This window comes from Elaeis guineensis, chromosome 1 (assembly GCF_000442705.2).
Source record: "Elaeis guineensis isolate ETL-2024a chromosome 1, EG11, whole genome shotgun sequence".
NCBI lineage: Eukaryota > Viridiplantae > Streptophyta > Magnoliopsida > Arecales > Arecaceae > Elaeis > Elaeis guineensis.
The window spans coordinates 104144447-104163435 of record NC_025993.2 but is presented as its reverse complement, the minus strand read 5'-3'; the positions used below and the strand labels follow the sequence as shown (position 1 = coordinate 104163435).

At 37.5% G+C, this 18989-nt stretch overlaps 3 protein-coding genes across 3 annotated transcripts; 1 reads left to right on the top strand and 2 right to left on the bottom strand.

Moving 5' to 3' along the window:
- Window positions 1–812: 812 nt before the first annotated feature.
- Window positions 813–2544, bottom strand: LOC105038210 (uncharacterized). Its single transcript, XM_010913936.4, has one exon. The coding sequence runs from the start codon at window positions 2037–2039 to the stop codon at window positions 1074–1076; it is 966 nt and encodes a 321-aa protein (XP_010912238.1). The 5' UTR covers window positions 2040–2544; the 3' UTR covers window positions 813–1073.
- Window positions 2545–7742: 5198 nt separating this feature from the next.
- LOC105038209 (2-carboxy-D-arabinitol-1-phosphatase) lies at window positions 7743–11759 on the bottom strand. The gene is made up of 9 exons (XM_010913935.3): window positions 11369–11759; window positions 11028–11133; window positions 10666–10882; window positions 10430–10548; window positions 9686–9784; window positions 8931–8984; window positions 8747–8845; window positions 8522–8629; window positions 7743–8289 (listed from the first exon to the last, which is right to left on the bottom strand). Exons 1-9 carry the CDS (start codon window positions 11698–11700, stop codon window positions 7915–7917), a joined length of 1509 nt encoding a protein of 502 aa, XP_010912237.1. The 5' UTR covers window positions 11701–11759; the 3' UTR covers window positions 7743–7914.
- Window positions 11760–18285: 6526 nt separating this feature from the next.
- Window positions 18286–18989, top strand: LOC105038208 (uncharacterized). The gene has a single exon (XM_010913934.4). It carries the CDS (start codon window positions 18374–18376, stop codon window positions 18803–18805), a length of 432 nt encoding a protein of 143 aa, XP_010912236.1. The 5' UTR covers window positions 18286–18373; the 3' UTR covers window positions 18806–18989.

Below are 18989 nucleotides of genomic sequence, written 5' to 3'. Positions count from 1 at the left end.
AAAAATCTATCAATGTAACTTGATTACCGATATCGCTCGGGACGTCTATTATATAAAACTAAAAATTTCAACCCTCACATTTATGCCAACAATAAATTTCAACATATATGGTGATAAAAATGGAAAGAGTGCAACTACATGGTGCGATTGTTATTGAGATGGAGAGATTTGAGGAGATTTTACGTGGGCGAATTTACAAGTAAAATTGACAACCAAAAAAGCATAATTAACTACAGTAGGACAACCAGCAGTATATTATGGGGAATCACTTTCACAGTCGCCCTCTTGTAAGAATTTTCCATATTCTAAAGAGACAGAGAGAGGGGGGGGGGGAGTGCTGTGGAGATGCTAATATAAAATTCTTGAAGCAAATGGTGGAGAGAGAAGTTGGATGTTTAAGGAATTTTGCCTCATAATTATTAGAAGATTTATCTTTGGAACAATCTATCATTATAAATCCCCTATTACGAGTCTCCTTGAAACCTCGCCTTTGTACCAATCTATCTCTTGAGGAGAAACAAATCTCCATCGTGACTCAATTCAAGACACTACAATTAGTTGGTAAGGTTAGAAATTTCCTCCCTAAAACGAGTGGAGGAATCTTGAGGACTCCAGGGAGAATGTTAAGGTGGAAGAAAAATATGAAACACAGCTTTGATGCCACCAAGATGATAACCAAAATTTAAAGTGGAAAAGAACAAAAGCGAATCATGGAAATCAACAGAAGAAACAAAAATTCATTCCCATACGGCCACTGAAACATATAAACAGAAAGAACGGAAAAATCATTCCCCCAAAAGAAAGGACAAAGGTTTGTATTTCAAAAAGAAAACAGGATTCTATAAGAAAGTATATTTAACAATGTAACAAAGGAGAAAAAATTAAATTAGAATCCAACCTAGAATTCACATATCTGCAATTCCATTTAACAAGCAACTCCTCTCCGACTTATTTGAGTCAAAGCATCCTAAAGAATCAGTGACTAATCTTTTGGAATTAAGGAGAAAGAAAAGAAGCGGCATGGTGGAGGAGAGGGTGAAGACAATAGCAGACGGGGCAGCAGTTTGAAGCCTTCAGAAGCTCTTGAAAGCTTGGATCAATAGGGAGAAGCCAGAGATGCCTTGCTCCTTGCGCAGTATCTCCTCTTCCAGCCAAAGCCTGCTCTCCAATGCGCTCCTTGTCCGAAACATGAACGCGGCGTAACCCCCCGAGGGGCTGCTGAACCACCAGTCATGCAAGTCCCACATCATGTCCACCGGCGTTCCATCGATAAATATGGTCTGATTCCCTCTAAAGTTCCACCTGAGCTTCCTCACGTGCACCACCCTCTTCTTGTCGATGCACACCGACAGCTCCGATTCCTTGGAGTCCCAACCATCAGGCTCCTTGCACCTGATGGTGATCTCATGATCCCTTCCACCCTCGCGAAACCGAGCGTTGGTGGAGTAGAAGGAATGCCCCAGGACCTGCTCTCTCCGACTAAACATCGAGAACTCGGCGATCGGGATCTTCTCCTCGAATCGTTCGATGTAGTCCCGGCTCATGTCTCCGAGCAGCAACCCGAAGTGGGCATCGACGATGACGACGACATAGAAGTCCTCGATAGGCTCGGGGCCAGGGCCATACTTGGCGGAGGAGATGTCCCAGCGGAGATCGATGAGAGAGGTACCCAAGGCGTAGGACTCGCTGCCTTTCTTCTTCCTCAAGAGGTGTGAATTCATGGAAGTAGGCTTCCAGTCGTGGAGGGAGGGGTTGTCGTCGACGCCGATGCATAAGGCCGGGCCGACGTGGCTCTTGGACCAGGTGACCCTGATGAGAAGTTCCTTGAGAGTGGAGAGCCGGGACCTATAGAGGCAGGTGACGGCGCTCTGGACCGACTTGTTCTCGAGGACTGAAGAATGGCCGCTGCTGCCCGAGCAGGAGGTATCCGAGACTTTGACGGCATGCTCGCTGAGGCAGGAAGCGAAGTCCTTCATGGTTGGAGGAAGGAGGAGGAGGTGGTTGCCGATATGGGATTTCTTCCTTGTTTTGCTCGCCATCGGTCTTCTTTGAGCTCAATGTCGGTCTCAGAACTTTCTACGGCTCTAAACTACTAGAACGGATAGGAAGACCAGAGGGAAAGAAGAAAGGTGAGGGAAGGAAGCCAAGGGAATCTCTTGGCTGCGAAGTATGACGTGGGAAAGGAAGAGGAGGAGGAGGAGGAGGCGGAGGGAACCGAAGGGAGGAATAATCTTGGCTTGCCTACTTGCCTGGTTGCTTTTCATGAACAGTTCCAATGGCATCTAAAGGAAAGACTTGAGTCGGCAATAGACTTGGTCTAATTAAGGTCTTAATCTCTGTACAGTTTGTCCTATGGCTTGTAGAAGGAAGAAGCATTATTTTTTGAGGGAAGAAGGAAGGAGAATTATACTTCGATTAATTCATTGTTTTCATTTCTTTCCTTCTTGTTGCGTGGGAGAGTAAATGAAGGATTTAGTGGCAGGCAATTAGGGAAGGCAGGATTGCAAGGGTCTTACCGGGATCCTGGCAATGCGCATAAGAGGAAACTAACTAACTGACTATATTAATTTATCTCATGAGGTGATGGATGGGATTGGGCTCATGAGTCATGAAGGAGGGGATTGGGTCCACGAGGATTAAAAACAGTCAGCAGACCCACCAACTCCGACCCATCGCCCCAAGGCAGAAGGCCAGAGGAATAATGTGAGGTTGGAACCTTGGTGAGTAACTCCTCCCATTTCTATTCAATGTGTCCATGGTTTGTGGTATACCACAATGGTAGCTAATATTTCTGGTATTGATAGCATTTAATATACAACTCTCCTTGTCCTTGAGTCCAAACACATGGCTGTGCTTGTTTATAAGGGAAGCACTACATAATTAAATTCATCTCATCATCTAAGACGTCATCTCGGTAACTTACTGGATTAGAAAAGTATGTTCGCAGGCTTTTTCCTTCCAGAGCTACGACGATTGTTTATGATTTCTGAGATTAGTGATCTCAAACTGGGACGTTTTCTGTAGTTTTCTTGGGAGTACATTCGCATACTTGCGATAAAGAAAGCGTAGAAATTATGTTATTAAAAGTATTTCAAAATTCTATACCAATAAAAAATACGTTCCTCCACTTTTTACAAAATCTTTTGAACGTTTGACGATTTTTTTTTTTTTTTTTTTTTGAAAGCAATACGACAACTTTTTTCTTTTCTGATTTAGGGATGATGATATTTTAAAAAGAAAAGAAATCATAGCCATCCAAAGCCAGTTCTTCCCTACATGTATATCATTTTTAACATTAAAAAAAAAAAAAAAAAAAAAGATCCCACTTTTTCTTGGGGAAAAAGAAGAATGATCATTTCTACTCGTTCCAGACACTTAAAGAGGAAAAAACAATAACGGGGAGTGGCATTCCGTGTCAATCAACTACGTTTTTCACGTTTCATTCACTATCAGATATTAATTACACTCCTCATTGATAACTTTGGGAAAGTGAGGCACTGCAATCTTAACAAGATGAGTCACGTCTTTGCAAAGAATAATCCTAATCATACCCACAAATTCAGAACCAACAGAATGTAGGAAAGCAAGAACAACACGCTTGTTACCATATTGCAATTTTGCATGAGAGGCGATTCAGGACATTGAGAAAGAGAGAGCAAACGAGTTGAAAGTCAACGTCACACTTGGTCCCATAAGCATTAAAGCCTTCAATGTCCGCCATTTGGACCTTTCGGAAAACCATTAAAGTGAGATGTGACTCAAATGTATCTGTTTTTTTGCATCCTTCTAGCGTTTGCTTGTTAAAGTGATGCACCGAAACTCTCGATAGGTGGCATGAAGATAAGTATAGGTATATATTTAGTTCCAATCAACTATATATCAAATAAATTTTAAATATTTATATAAAATTAAAAATTCTGAATTATATTTTTTTGATTAATATCTTTCATAAAATTTTGTATTATTATAAATAATATCAAACAAATCTAATCCATAACTCCCATGGAATAGAAGATTTTTTGGTATAAGCTCATTTGGATTGATTATAAGATGATCGTAGCCTTCATGATTAGATTTACGATACTAGAGTTTAAAAAATATATATATAAAGATTTATAAAGATATATATTTATTTTTATATTAACTATATAATAGGTAGATTTAAAAAAATAAAATAATATTTTTTAGTCATTCCATCTAAAAAAAAATCTTTCAACTATTTTTTTTTTTTTTTTTAATGAATGAGATCTTTGGAGCTACATATACGAGCAGTGGCACGCGGATCTATCTTCGGACCCCAGGTAGCCCTTCTGGGGGGGCATATATCCCGTCACAGTCGAAAAGGTACTTGCTTAGGGACAGTCGGACTTTAAAAATACAAGGGCAGCCCACCTCCGCTTCGCAATCGTAGAGGGCCTCTGTTTGGTGAGGATTAAGCTAACACGAAGAGGACAACATGGATGAGATCCTCCACTATGAATCATTTCCAAGTAAATTTTTGCTCTATATACGACATGAAAATTGGTTCGAGCTCACATTAAATGCAATACTTGATTCACTAGCTAATAAAAAAATGTCAGAGGGTTTATAGTCAAACCACGTAATTATGAAAATTAGTTGCTCGACACAACAAGGTGCACAACCAGGCACCGAATTTACGTCAATGTGTTTTACCGGGAAGGGGGGCCAGCGTGGAGAAGCTGTTTCACTTTCGTCTAGAAGGTGCGACCTAAGATTTGAGGGCCATGTCCTTGGAATAAATAGGCCAATAAATTCCCAACCAACTCGTCTGACCATGAGGCGTGCTAACAAGCTAACGTGTTAGCCAATAAAAAAATTCTATCAATTCACTGGCACAACTCAGTGGATCGCGAGGAAGGACCTCCCATCCACTCCTCACAGGAAGCGGCCAAACGAAGGGAATGTTGGTGGAAGAGGACAATAGAGCTACCTCCCCCCCCCCCCCCCCCCCCCCACCTCACATGTTGGCTCTGCATTTTGAGTTTCTCTAGAGAATTGTTCGAAACACTAGAAAGAAGATTTGGACAAGCAGCCAACGACCGTGACTTCATCTTAAGAGCAGGTAAGCTGGTGGCTGTATATTGTATACCATTCCTGATCATTTAGTTGCCACATTCAATAGAATACGGAGACATTATACCTAATCTTGTTTGCATTTTAAGAGCAAAGTTGAGAAAGCGAATACCTCCAGATTTTAAAATTAAATGGAAGCAGGAAAGAGACATTTAGGTAGCTGTTTATCCGAAGGAGTAAGGAACACAGATATCAACTTGGATGATTGTGCCTCGTGTCCAGATTCACCTTGCAGCTCCACCATATTTTTTTTTTTCCCTAGCAGTTCTGCTGCTTCTTTCTGAATGGGTGGGTTAACTTGTTCCTTGATATGTGCCGTGTTTCACGACTTTCTAGTTACAAGTTGAATCATACACTACCTACCCAAGAGGAATATAAGCAATCGAGACAAACTTACCCAATTTTTTTTCTCCTGGAAATATGGTGGAATGCCACATCTGGGTTTGAATCTGACACCAATGAGAAGGGTGCCAACCACATTGCATCACACGTATAAACACTAGGCGAGCGACTGATGTGGCAATTTCTAATTAAATGACTGCTATTCTCTTCTTATAAGACCAGGATTGTGTTAGGGGCAAGATTGATGAATGAGAAGATGGAACACACTTTCATCCACCTCTCTAAAACTTTAATTTATTAAATCCGAATTGGCGAGGACGTCAAATCCAGCAAATGCATGTGCCACCCAGCAAGACTCGAGCACACCAAGTATTAGTTATCTAGGGGAAGCAGCAGCCATTATTAAAATCCACGCACGATCTAAAGTTAACTAAATATTTGATTTATTAGAAGTGGCAGTATTATTAATTCCAAAATTGACATGACAATTTAAAATTCGGGTGGCTCTTCCAAGCCTCCCTTATTGTCAAGAAAAATAAATTGGCATGACGATGTGTAGCTCAAACTATTTAAGTCAATACGCTCTACATTGATTGATGGACCTGAAATAGAGAGCATCATATGATGTGCATTTCTCACACCCTCCCTCGAAACCATTGACCGACCACAACGTGGACTTCTAGTTGAGAAAAGGACAGGTAGCATAAAACATAACCAAGTTCTGGTACCCTTCCCCTTCGAAGATAAACCAATCAAATTAATTGGATAAATAGATCAAAAGCAAACAAAGAACGGTATTTTTATACCGCGGCATTGAGCACCAAGATGTCCTAAGACCATTGCAGCTTCTAGAATGGATTCGTTGCAAAACTTCTGTTTCTGACACAGATTTCCCACCTAGTGAGTTGGGATAAAAAGAGCGAGAAAACAGGGGAATGTTGTATATAATCTAAAACCTGAGATTCCAGATACAGAGTAAGGGAAGAGATATTTCAAGTATTTCTCTCACTAATCTACCCATTGAGATACCAAGAACTTCTGCAACTATACAGAATGAACTGAACATGTCATACCACGGTGGTTCACGTTATTCCAAGCATTAAAATCCGGAGGACCGAGGTACTTGTAAGATTCAACCGTTCTTCCTTTTCATGGGAGAATGCAAGCTCATAGCTGCCACCAACAGGACTAACTCATACAGCTGAAAGGTGTGACCATGACCAGAAAAGCAGAAATGATGATATAGAACTTTCAATTCTAACTCCCAGATTTCACCTACTTTTCATATGATGGTACAAAATTAACCAATGATTTCTGATATACAACAATGACATTTGGAACAGCTCAAGGCTGAGAGACTTTGACTGCTGGACACAGCTCAAGGAGGAAATGCTCTCATGGTGGAAATCAAATGTTATTAAAGAACACGGATTTCCTGATCGCTAGGTGGGACGGACTGAAAAAAGCGAAATTAAGTCTCCACACCAATCAACCAAGATGTCAGCTTCATTAACAACATGACCTTCTGTTTGGTGTGCATGCAAAGAAGTGATGTTCAAAAAAATTTAATGAAGCAAGAACACGTGTGCAGCATTGGTGGAATTATATCATAAGAAATATCACAAAGATCGTGCTTTGTTATTTTCTCACAAACGTGAATTTCGTGGTTGAGAAAGAGTAAGTGCACAAAGTTGCATCAACCTTCTTCTATGTGGCTAAGGGCTTGACCCATAACCAACCCACCAGACATATATCTATGTTTCAGTGAGATCTAAAATTGACGAGGATTTGAAGCATTAAATGGAGGTTGCATTCTTCAAGATTGACAGAGTTCCACAATCTCTTCTTCCCTCTTTCTTCTTATCCTCTCTTCTCTTTCTGATCTTTAGGGATCTATTCTACATTGTTCGGACTTCAGAACTTGAGCCTCTTACAACCAGCATCAAGCCTCTAGGAGTTGCTTTTTTAGAAAGATCGAGGACGAAGTGTAGAGAGAGAATTCTAGAAGACAGGAACATGAACTTTATTGGATGCCAAAGTATTATAAAGAATAGAAGAAAGTACTTTCTCCAATTTTAGCAGGTTTCCGATCAAAGCAAAAAGCCATCCTGGTTGTACGATAGAGTACTCATGTTGGGATTTCCTTTATGAACAATAGATTAGCTCAAGACTCAGAATAGCTACATAAAGCAACTACTTAAATTCAACTCTTTAAAACTATAATACATCTTATAAGCAAAAACCAAAAAAAAAAAGAAAAAAGAAACAACTATAATACATCTCTGTTTCAACTACTTAAATCCAACTTTTTAAAACTATAATACATCTTATTAGCCAAAAAACAACTATAATACATCTCTGTTTCCATTCCTGTTTTTTTTTCAATTAGAAAATTGTATATGTTGTTATAACATGATTACATTGTCCAAGTTGCACTTAATTTAGTAAGAAATAGAAGAAGGATACCTACGAGTTCAGCTAAAACTCCTCGTCATTTGTTGTTGCTCTCGTTACAGGTATAGACCACCTTCCCAAATGTGCTGTGTAATTTATACATCGGATGACACCTCTTCCTGATGGCCCATCTGGGAAGTCAATAACACTGACACTACCAGCATCTAGATGAAAAGATCCCATCCATTCTACTGTAAGATTCAGACAATGGGCTATCAATGCTATATGAACAGCAGGGTGCCCTACAACCACCACATTTCTTTCTGTTTCTGAATCACTAGACAACTCATGGAGCAAAGATTGCCAAGCCTTCTTTGACTGATTCCATAATTCTGTTAGGATGCCATCATCAAAGCCATATAACGAACCTGACTTGCCTATCAAAGTTTCCATTGAATTCTGTTGAATATCAAAAATCAGCATCAGAAATGAATTGCTGTCCTGAAAGCTTAATTAGGCTTATAAAAATCATGCTTTGCTATGTAGTTTTCCATCTCCAAGGAGTGATGATTGGAGCAACCATAAAATTCATTAACAGACAGCTTCAAGTTTATTAAAACGAAAGAGTGCCTTCTAAATAAATTAAGTTTTAGCCTAAAGTTTTAAATGATGCTAAATCTTAAATTTCCACCTTCCGTGGTTGCTGAAGTACAGGTTCAACTTCAAGGTCTAGCATTTTCTTCACTTCTACATAACGAGGCATACAATCAGCACCCAAGCAATCTGCTGCCTCTTGAACCTACAACCAGGTTTGCAGTTAAAATAAATGACTGCATTGTGGGAACAAAAAAAAAAAAGACAATTCATGAAATTAATTGTACTGTTAGGTTTTGGAAAACTTTCAAGAAAGACTCACCTCAGATATAGCCATGGCTGTATCAACTGAGGCGATTCGTGGGCTACAAATTATACAATTCATTTTCAAGTCTAGAAGTAGTTCCGCAGTTTTCTGTGACTGCAGTCAAAGTGTTCCAAAAATGACTGTATCAATAATACATTGCCTGCAATATACTGACAATGAGGGAATCAAAATGAGCTACCTGTATAACCCCGAGCATGTTCATGGGTTCATATCCCATATTGGGGAAACTGGCCTGGAAAGTAGAAAATTGAAATCATTTTCTTCATTTAGGATAAGGAAAGCTTGCAAACCAGCTCCAACAACCAAGAAAGAGCTTCTTTAAGCAACACTCAGCAATTTTTTCAAAATCCACATTTTGAAAAGATATAACAATTAACAGTTGCTTCTATGTGCACCTGAACAAAAGGATTTAGCTCATACAGGAAATGAATAAAACGAACATGGTTAGCTCTCATGAACCAGAACAGAAGACGCTGAAACATAGCTTTGGCATTATGAACAAGATCAAGCACTGTTGAAACATATGATAGTTCTACATGATACATATATGCAAATGCCCTGTCAGCACATCTCCGTGTCACTTGATGATTGATTCCTAACTATAGTTAGGTTCAACAATTGTGCATGCACATAGACATCTAGCAAAAAGCCCTTGTTGAACTTAATATACATGTTAGAATGTATCCACAGGAAGTGTCCGATTATACTCTCTCTAGAAGATGGGAAATCACATATAGCTGTACCGGGAAAAAAGTACTAATCAAAAGGACAAGCACTCAAATTTCCACAATGCATCAACAAAGCCAAGCCAGCAGAACAAGTGATGGAAGAAGAATAAGCTGACCAACGAGAGGCTTCATGTGACCAATGTTTGAGGCATTAGATACTCGAAAGAATAGATGCAGCATTAACCGATCATCACCTTTTCCATACCTCAGTGTTGCTCTGTGTTGCCCCATGGCAGACCAAAATGATCCGCTTATTGGTTTTTCTTCCTCCAGAACTTCCAGCAGCAATGGGAGAATTTGGAGTCTGCAATACCATAAAATTTATGAATTATTACCTTTGCACAAGCTTTCTAGGATGAAGAGAATATGAGTAAGCCAGATCAAAGATTTACTAATGTAATATCATGAAAGTAACATAGCAATGCAAAAAAAAAAAATCCAAGCATATTACTAGAAATATTTTTTAAAAAATAATCAAGCTATAGACAGAATTGCCAAATTGCACACAACATATGTCACCGCCCAGGACCATCACTAAAATCCTTTCTTTGCCTAGCATGAGATAAACTACCAACAAAGCATATATCATTAAGCAGGACAAAACAAAGAACATCACAAGGCATTTACCTACCAATGGAAAGTAGAGAGGAACCCCAGACCACCTAGAAAGGGGAGAAATTGCATCAAACAACTGCTTCATTCCAGTGATTGGTTGTTTCAATCACAACCAGATATTCAAGGACCATACAAACACAGTTACTGATTGCACATTCGAGGTGATACCAATGAGGAAATGTGTCATGTTCTGTGTATTTTCCCTCTATTCCAATATAAAAAGCATATCTTACTGATCAGAAGAATATGATAGACCCAGGGCTACCACCAACACATGTTAGTCAATTTTAGCAGATCGTAGCTTGAGATATAAATGATCGGATGGCGTAAGTACCTGATTCAAACGATTGAGGCATATATGTGGAGAGCTGACTTTAGGCTGTGGGTTGAAATCCACCACACTCACCCCACAATTGCTCTGGAGTAGAAGCCTGAAGTACCCTGTGCCTAGTCCTGGGTGGACAGATACAGGTGTTACGATGGCTCTAAATAATGCTGCCTTAACTATATTGGTAAATCATGACAATTTTAAGCATGAAACAACATAGAATTAGAATCAAATCCTGGTACCTATTGCAGTGGCAACAAGAGCTTGATTGACTGCATTGTGAGCAACGACAAGCACCGACCTCCCTTCATGAGCTAAGATTTTGCTCCAGCAGCTTTGGGCTCTGGCCCACAATTCTCTCACTGGATAGTGGCCGTCGATGTTAAAATTTGCAGCGTCTTTCTGCCACTGGCGATATGCACTGCCGAACTTCTCCTTCCCTTCATGCTTCAAGAGACCCTGAGAAGCGCAACACATCATAGAATACAGAAACCTTTAACACCATAACAGATACCACAATTAACACAAAAAAAAAAAAAAGCTGCACCCTTTGCGAACATAGGATCTAGTGATAAGCTTCTGGCATTCTGTGCAGAAAACTAACTTGGAACGAGTAGAGATCAATCTCCCTCAAGTCGGGTTCCGGAATCATCTCCTCCTTCCGGGCACCCCATATGATTTCAGCCGTTTTCCGGGAACGAACCAGGGGACTGGAGCACAAAGCATGATCCGCGTTGGATTAACACATAAAGAATCAAGAAAGCTAGTCGAACACATAACATATGAAACCACAGCTTTCTCCCATTACAAAGCCAATAAGTCTTTATGATGACAAGGTCAAGCGTGCCTTTTATTTTTTATCTTTCTGAGGTTAGCACGAGAAAAGAAGAAGATTTCTGAAATTCTCGTCAGAAAACCTAGGTCCGAGGAGAGAAGGGGAAGGACCTAGTGAAGCAGACATCGAAAGAATCGCCGAGAAGCATCTGGCGAGAAGTCTCGGCCTGCGACTCTCCCTTGGGCGTGAGAATAGAGGCGTCGGAGCTCCCCTGGATGCGGCCCTCCTCGTTCCACGTGCTCTGCCCGTGCCTCACCAGCACCACCCGTTTCGCCTCCCGGATGGCCGGGAACTGGGGGACCGAGCGCCGGAGCTCCGGCCTCACGTCACCGCCCGCCGGCACCCTCTCGATCTCCCGCAAGCTCGAGCATGACGGGCGGCTCACCCTAGGGTTTCGCCAGTCGAGGCACGAGAGCGGACGAGGAGAAACCAAGGAGGGCATTTTGGGAAGAATTCTTTTAATGGATTTGTTTAACGGACGGACGGCGGACAGAGGATGCAGAAGGCGGGTAAAGTGACGATTTTTAAAGAGCTCAGCAAGCCGCCGCGATAATTTTTTTGGTTTCCGATAACGCCACGTGTTAAGCAAAATGAGCTGCCCCGTTTTATCTCATTCATCTTCCTGGATCATAGCCTATGGGGCATTGGCACCATTCTACCACCCATGACGCTTGGGCACATAGCATTATAATAAATTGTATTGAAAATATTATATAAATTTATTAAAATCATTATAATACTATTATGATATTATAATAACTATTAGTTGAAGTTTTATGAAATAAACTAGGGTAAAATATGAATTATACTAAGACCACAGATATCTCAATAAGCTTAAATTTGAGTTAAAAATAAATTACAAACATGTAATTATTATATATGATATTAGATTTCCTTGTCTATTTTATAATAAATTATAAATGTTAGATGTGCTTATTTGAACTGTTATGTAGATTTTTTTGTAACTGTTATAATATTTTGATAATAAACTTAAAAAATCATTCTATCACCTACAATTGTTTGTTTATATTTTCAGTATCAACTCCCTTCTCTCTTTGATTTTAATAATATATAATTTTTACCTTATTAATGATGATGCAAAATATTAGAAGGACATTTGAATCCTGTTAGTAATATTAGCATCCACATTGTAAGTGATAAAAATCATTATTTTATAATATGCAACTAATAGAAATATTACTTTAAATAAAATATTCATTTAATTAGTATATGGATTTCATTTTATTAACAATAACATTGAATGCGAGAAGTATTTAAATCCCATCATAATATTAGCAGCTATATGGCAAATGAAGAGCTATGCTCTACCAAAGCCTCTATTTTAGTATAAATTATCTTATAACCCATGCGATACTTGCCATGTAATTTTTTCTCCTTTTTCCAACTATTCTTGAAATATAATATAAAATAGACATATATATTAGAATGAATAACTAAAATATAATATAATATAATAGACATAAAGGCCAATTATTTTCTAAAATAATTTCTTGATATTAATATTATAATATGCTACCAGTATACAAAATTTCAATTGCATATGTATAATCATTGATATAGTAAGATAATTATAAAATAAAAAGATAGGATACGACATGTATATAAATAAGAAATAGAAAAATATTATATATAAAAGATATTTAAATACAATATAGCAAGATTATTAGTAGTTGTACTTTCACTTTTAAATAAAATATGATCAAAAAATATAATAAAAATTAATAAAATATTAGTGCAATATAATGAATTGTACAAGATATGAGCAGTGCATGGAACTAATAGAAAATAATTTTTTTACTAATATCCGCATTCGTTAAGCAAATATGGTTATTTATTTAGTGATACTTGTTAAAAGTTCTTTATTTAATATGATTTAATAAGCTAATAAATTTATTATCAATATATTAATAAGCTTTTTATGTAATATAATATTAAATAAAAATATTATTAATAATATTAAAGCAGAGCCTCCATTTCAGTGAATGTATGTACATATTAGATTTCGAAAAAAATTAGTGCTCATAGGTCAGTCATCTCATCTCTAAAATTATTTAAAATTAAAGAGGAGAGTTTCTTTTCCATTTCATTCTCACTTGTCATTGTTTACTCAACTCTCTTTTCATTCCTTGAAATCTATCAAGTTCGACCATCCTATCCTTTTTAGGCTACCATCCACCATCACTTGGCTACACTCCCTCACTCCACCCATCTCGACCTCTTCTACTCTGATGCCCACATGGTGGCAACCATGAGCTTAGTGGATGAGATTATGTCGGAGTTCGAGATCAAGGAGAACACACTTTTGCAGTTTTGGATTGAGTAGAATTAGATATCCTAAGAATGTTTAGGCCCACTAGGTCCTTAATGTTCTTGTTCAAGGTTGGTGCTTGGTTATCCTCCTCTCCCCCTTGAATTGCATTAGAAGTCGCCTATTGATTCTTCTAAAACAAAAGAATTTGGGATGTGGGTAGGTTTTAATATCTTGATTATTCCATCTCTATGATAAGTAGTTTAAAGAGTACTACATGTTTTTCTCCTTATAATGCAATGAAAATCATAGATTGTGAATGGCATGTGAGAAGCCCATATAATAGAAAGAATTATGAGTTATCTGATAAATGGCTTCATAGCTATAATTGTATAAGAAAACAACATTTTATCTTGACCCTATTATATATAGAATCTGAATTTCTTTGATGGATTATAATCAACAAGGTTGATCTACAACTTTAGCAGGTTCATTATCAGCATGCTAGAGAACATTAAAAGTCAAAATTGATCTTATTTTTGAATTGTCATGGAAGAAAAGTTATAGGTCTTATGAAAATGCTTGTCAATTATTTCTTATTGCTAGGTGTGCACAGAGAGAGTCAATTCTTAATTTTATTGATGGATATTGATCAAACATAGGAGCCTCTTCTCTCTCACACACACATAATGGCTCACTCCATCTCTCTCTTTTGTTCTCTTTTTTATTACACTTTCTTTTGCAAATTTTATCAGGTGATGATTGCGATGAGATTATCATCCTGTATCATAAATTAACGAAGCTCATGCATTGATATTTGTTAAGTCAAATGTAATGTATTATTGGTAGATTCATACTTAGGAGTACAATTAGAAACAGGTTGGTGCAAACTTTCTATTTTGGAGGAGCATAATTGTTAGGTTGCATTTGGTAGTTGGCAATCTATCCAGATTACTGAGAATTTAATATGATTATCTGAATTACCATGTTTGATATACTTTTTGGATTGGTAATCCAAATTACCTTGGCAATCCAGATTACCTTCCATGAGATAATCTGGATTACCAAGAGGAGGGATGGCTATCCAGATTACCACCATTTTGGTAATCTTGTAATAAAATTTTTGGACGTAATTACCTTCCACGGCCGTCTCTCCTCCTTCGCTCTCTCGCACTCCTCGCACACCGCCACCGCTCTGACGTCGCCGCCCTCCTCGCAGCAACGTCCCACGCATGCGATGGTGGAAAAATCGAAGGACTCGTCGATGGGGACCTTGCGGCGGACCTCCGACGAGGTGCAGGCCTTCTTACGGTGGACGAGGGAGAAGGAGATCTGGTGAGGCGTGATGATGCGGAATATTAGAAATATATTTGAATCCTATCAGTAATATTAGTATCCATATTGTAAGTGATAAAAATCATTATTTAATAATATGCAACTAATATAAATATTGCTTTAAATAAAATATTCATTTAATTAGTATATGAATTTTATTTTATTAACAATAACATTGAAATGCGAGAAGTATTTAAATCCCATCATAATATTAGTAGCTATATGGCAAATGAAGAGCTATGCTCTACCAAAGCCTCTATTTTAGTATAAATTATCTTATAACCCATGCAATACTTGCCATGTAATTTTTTCTCCTTTTTCTAACTATTCTTGAAATATAATATAAAATAGACATATATATTAGAATGGATAACTAAAATATAATATAATATAATAGACACAAAGGCAAATTATTTTTTAAAATAATTTTTTGATATTAATATTATAATATGCTATCAGTATATAAAATTTCAATTGCATATGTATAGTCATTGATATAGTAAGATAATTATAAAATAATAAGATATGATACAACATGTATATAAATAAGAAATAAAAAAATATTGTATATAAAGGATATTTAAATACAATATAGCAAGATTATTAGTAGTTGTACTTTCACTTTTAAATATAAATATGATCAAAAAATATAATAAAAATTAATAAAATATTAATACAATATAATGAATTGTACAAGATATGAGAAGTGCATGGAACTAATGAAAAATATATTTTTTTTACTAATATCGGTATTCGTTAAGCAAATATGGTTATTTGTTTAGTGATACTTGTTAAAAATTTTTTATTTAATATGATTTAATAAGCTAATAAAATTATTATCAATGTATTAGAAAGCTTTTATGTAATATAATATTAAATAAAAATATTATTAATAATATTGAAGCAGAGCCTCTATTTTAGTGTATGTATGTACATATTAGATTTCGAAAAAAATTAATGCTCATAGATCAGTCTTTTCATCTTTAAAATTATTTAAAATTAAGGAGGAGGGTCTCTTTTCCATTTCATTCCACTTGTCATGTTTAGTCAACTCTCTCCTCATTCCTTGAAATCTATCAAGTTCGACCATCCCATCCCTTTTCAGCTACCATCCACCATCACTTAACTATGCTTCCTCACTCCACCCATATCGACCTCTTCTGCTCCGATGCCCATATGGTAGCAACCATGAGCTTAGTGGATGAGATTATGCCAAAGTTCAAGATCAAAGAGAATACACTTTTATAATTTTTGATTGAGTGGAATTAGATATCGTAAGAATATTTAGGCGCACTAGGTCCTTAATGTTCCTGTTCAAGGTTGGTGCTTGGTTATCCTCCTCTCCTCCTCGAATTGCATTAGAAGTCACCTATTGATTCTTCTAAAAGAAAAAAAATTGGGATGTGGGTAGGTTTTAATAGCTTGATTATTCCATCTCTATGATAAGTAGTTTAAAGAGTACTATATGTTTTTCTCCTTATAATGCAATGAAAATTATAGATTGTGAATAGCATGTGAGAAGTCCATATAATGAGTTATCTGATAAATGGCTTCACAGCTATAATTGTATAAGAAAACAGCATTTTATCTGGACCCTATTATATGTAGAATCCGAATTTCTTTGATGGATTATAATCAAGAAGTTTGATCTACAACTTTAGCAAGTTCATTATCAGCAAGCTAAAGGACATTAAAAGTCAAAATTGATTTTATTTTTGAATTGTCATGGAAGAAAAGTTATAGTTCTTATGAAAATGCTTATCAATTATTTCTTATTGCTTGGTGTGCAAAGGGATAGTCAAATCTTAATTTTATTGATGGATATTGATCAAACATAAGAGCCTCTTCTCTCTCTCTCTCTCTCTCTCTATCTATATATCTATATATCTATATATATATATATATATATATATATATATATATATATATATATATATATATATATATATATATATATATATATATATATATATAGCTCACCTCATCTCTCTCTTTTTTTTCTCTTTTTTTATTACACTTTCTTTTGCAAATTTTATCAGGTGATGATTGCGATGAGATTATTAACCTGTATCATAAATTAAGGAAGTGCATTCACTGATATTTGTTAAGTCAAATGTAATGTCTTATTGGTGGATTCATACTTAGAAGTACAATTAGAAATAGGTTAGTGCAAACTTTCTATTTTAGAGGAGCATAATTGTTATAGTTAAAAAGGCACAGCATTTTATTAAAAAAATAAATAAATACATTATATTTATAGTTTTCAAACTAAGTCAAATTTTTTTAAGTAGTCTCTAAATTATAAAATTCTAAACTTAGGTCCTCCAACTATCTGAGCCCCTTTAATATTGCCTTCGGATAGATTACGGTCATTTTCTCTTACCGAAAATCTAATGTGGCGAAATTCGATGCTAATATGGACAAAATCTGATGTAGACATGGTAAAAAATAATATTTTATTATTATTTTTATTTTTTATTCTTTTTTTTGTCCTCGCACGAATCGCAAAGCATCCAAAAAAAAGAATGAAAAAAATTCTTGTAAGGAGTCTTCTCCCTCCTTTCGATCGACCCCTCCGGCCGCCCCACCCCACCGGCTCAACAAGGTGGGAGGCTTGGAGCAACGGAACAAGGAAGCTTAGACGATCGCTGGGGTTTTGTATTGGATATTTTTTTTATTTTTTTTATTTTTAGAGATCTGTGGAACGAAAGCATCTGAGAGAGATCAGAGGAGATGGCCGACGCCAGTGACGATGGGGAGAAGGGTGACAACATAGACCGACGAGAGGTGATGGCGAGGAAAGCAGGGATGGGTGGCATGGGGCAAGGAAAGGAGGCACGCGGCTGAGGGGGCGAGGATCGAGGGGTCTCTACTGATTGGGGATGTTGGCGACGACATGAAGGCGGTTTGGCAGGAGGCGAGGGAGGAGAAAGAAGGGGCAGCAATGGAGGGCGAGGGGTGGCCAATCAGGAGATGGGGTGAGGCGGGGTCGGAGGGCGCCAATGCACAACCCATCGGTATCGAAGCGAGCAAAGGTGCATTGGGGTGGGGCAGAGAGAAGAAGAACGAAAATAATAATAATAATAATATATTATTTTTTATTATTTTAATATCAAATTTTGTCACGTCAGCATAGAATTTTACTACATCAGATTTTTTGTGAGATAAAACGTTCGGAATCTATCTCAAAGGTAATATTAAAGTGGTTTAGATAGTTGGAGAACTTAAGTTTAAGATTTTATAGTTTAAAGATTATTTAAAAAAATTTAATTTAAATTAAAAATTATAAATATAATTTATTAAAAAAAATAGGGGAAGGAGATACAAAGGGAGAAAAAAGAAGAAAGAAAAGCCGGAATACAGAGTACCCGTATTAAAAATTTATTAGATCGTCTTGTGTAGCGTTTTAATATAAGAGTCACCATTGCGAGAGCTTTGGTAGAAATAAAATCCAGTCTGGTTTCCCTGCCACTGTACCACACCCCTTTTGGATCCGTTATCGTTGGGGAGTATGGCTTCCATGCCCCTCTCCCAAGTCCTTCCGATTCCGAAGCAGCTCCCTACCCTTTGGAAGAAGCATCCCAGATCGTTCCATCACATTCTCCGCACAAGCCCTCTTCAGAACCCTAGATCTCGAAGGGGATTCGCGGTGTTTGCGGAGGGCAATGGGCTCAAAAGAGACGACGCCGTGGGGAGGGAAACCGGCGAGGGCGGAGCAGACCTGAAGAGGGACCGACGGCCGGCGTTCAATCTCCGGTGGCGAGACTTGCTCTATCCGGATCCCGAGAACATGGTGGCCATAGGATTGACGGGCCTCGTCACGTGGGCGAGCGTTCAGGTGTTGGGGCAGCTCTTCTTCATCTCCATCGCCATCCTACTCGCCGCTCTCAAGTACTCCTTCATCGCTGCTCTCCTTCTCTTTATACTGATTACCCTCCTTTGATACGAAAGCTTGCTCCTTGCGAATGAAAGCTTCGATTTTGATAGCTTCTGTGACCTAAATTTTGTCGATTGATGGTATTCGTTGTTAGGTGCGTATGTGTATATGGGTGCACTTTGTAGCAAAATCTGGGAAATATTAAAGCTGAATGGAATGATTCTATGTTTTTCTGCCCTTTTTACTTTTA

Bases quoted from the DNA above. Each gene is read 5' to 3' on its own strand.
- LOC105038210 (XM_010913936.4), bottom strand. From the start codon at position 2,039: ATGGCGAGCAAAACAAGGAAGAAATCCCATATCGGCAACCACCTCCTC.
- LOC105038209 (XM_010913935.3), bottom strand. From the start codon at position 11,700: ATGCCCTCCTTGGTTTCTCCTCGTCCGCTCTCGTGCCTCGACTGGCGA. The intron at 11,134-11,368 runs GTCCTTCCCCTT...TTTGTGCTCCAG, and splicing joins TTCGATGTCTGCTTCACTAG to TCCCCTGGTTCGTTCCCGGA. The intron at 10,883-11,027 runs GTTAGTTTTCTG...TGCGCTTCTCAG, and splicing joins TTGATCTCTACTCGTTCCAA to GGTCTCTTGAAGCATGAAGG.
- LOC105038208 (XM_010913934.4), top strand. From the start codon at position 18,374: ATGGCTTCCATGCCCCTCTCCCAAGTCCTTCCGATTCCGAAGCAGCTC.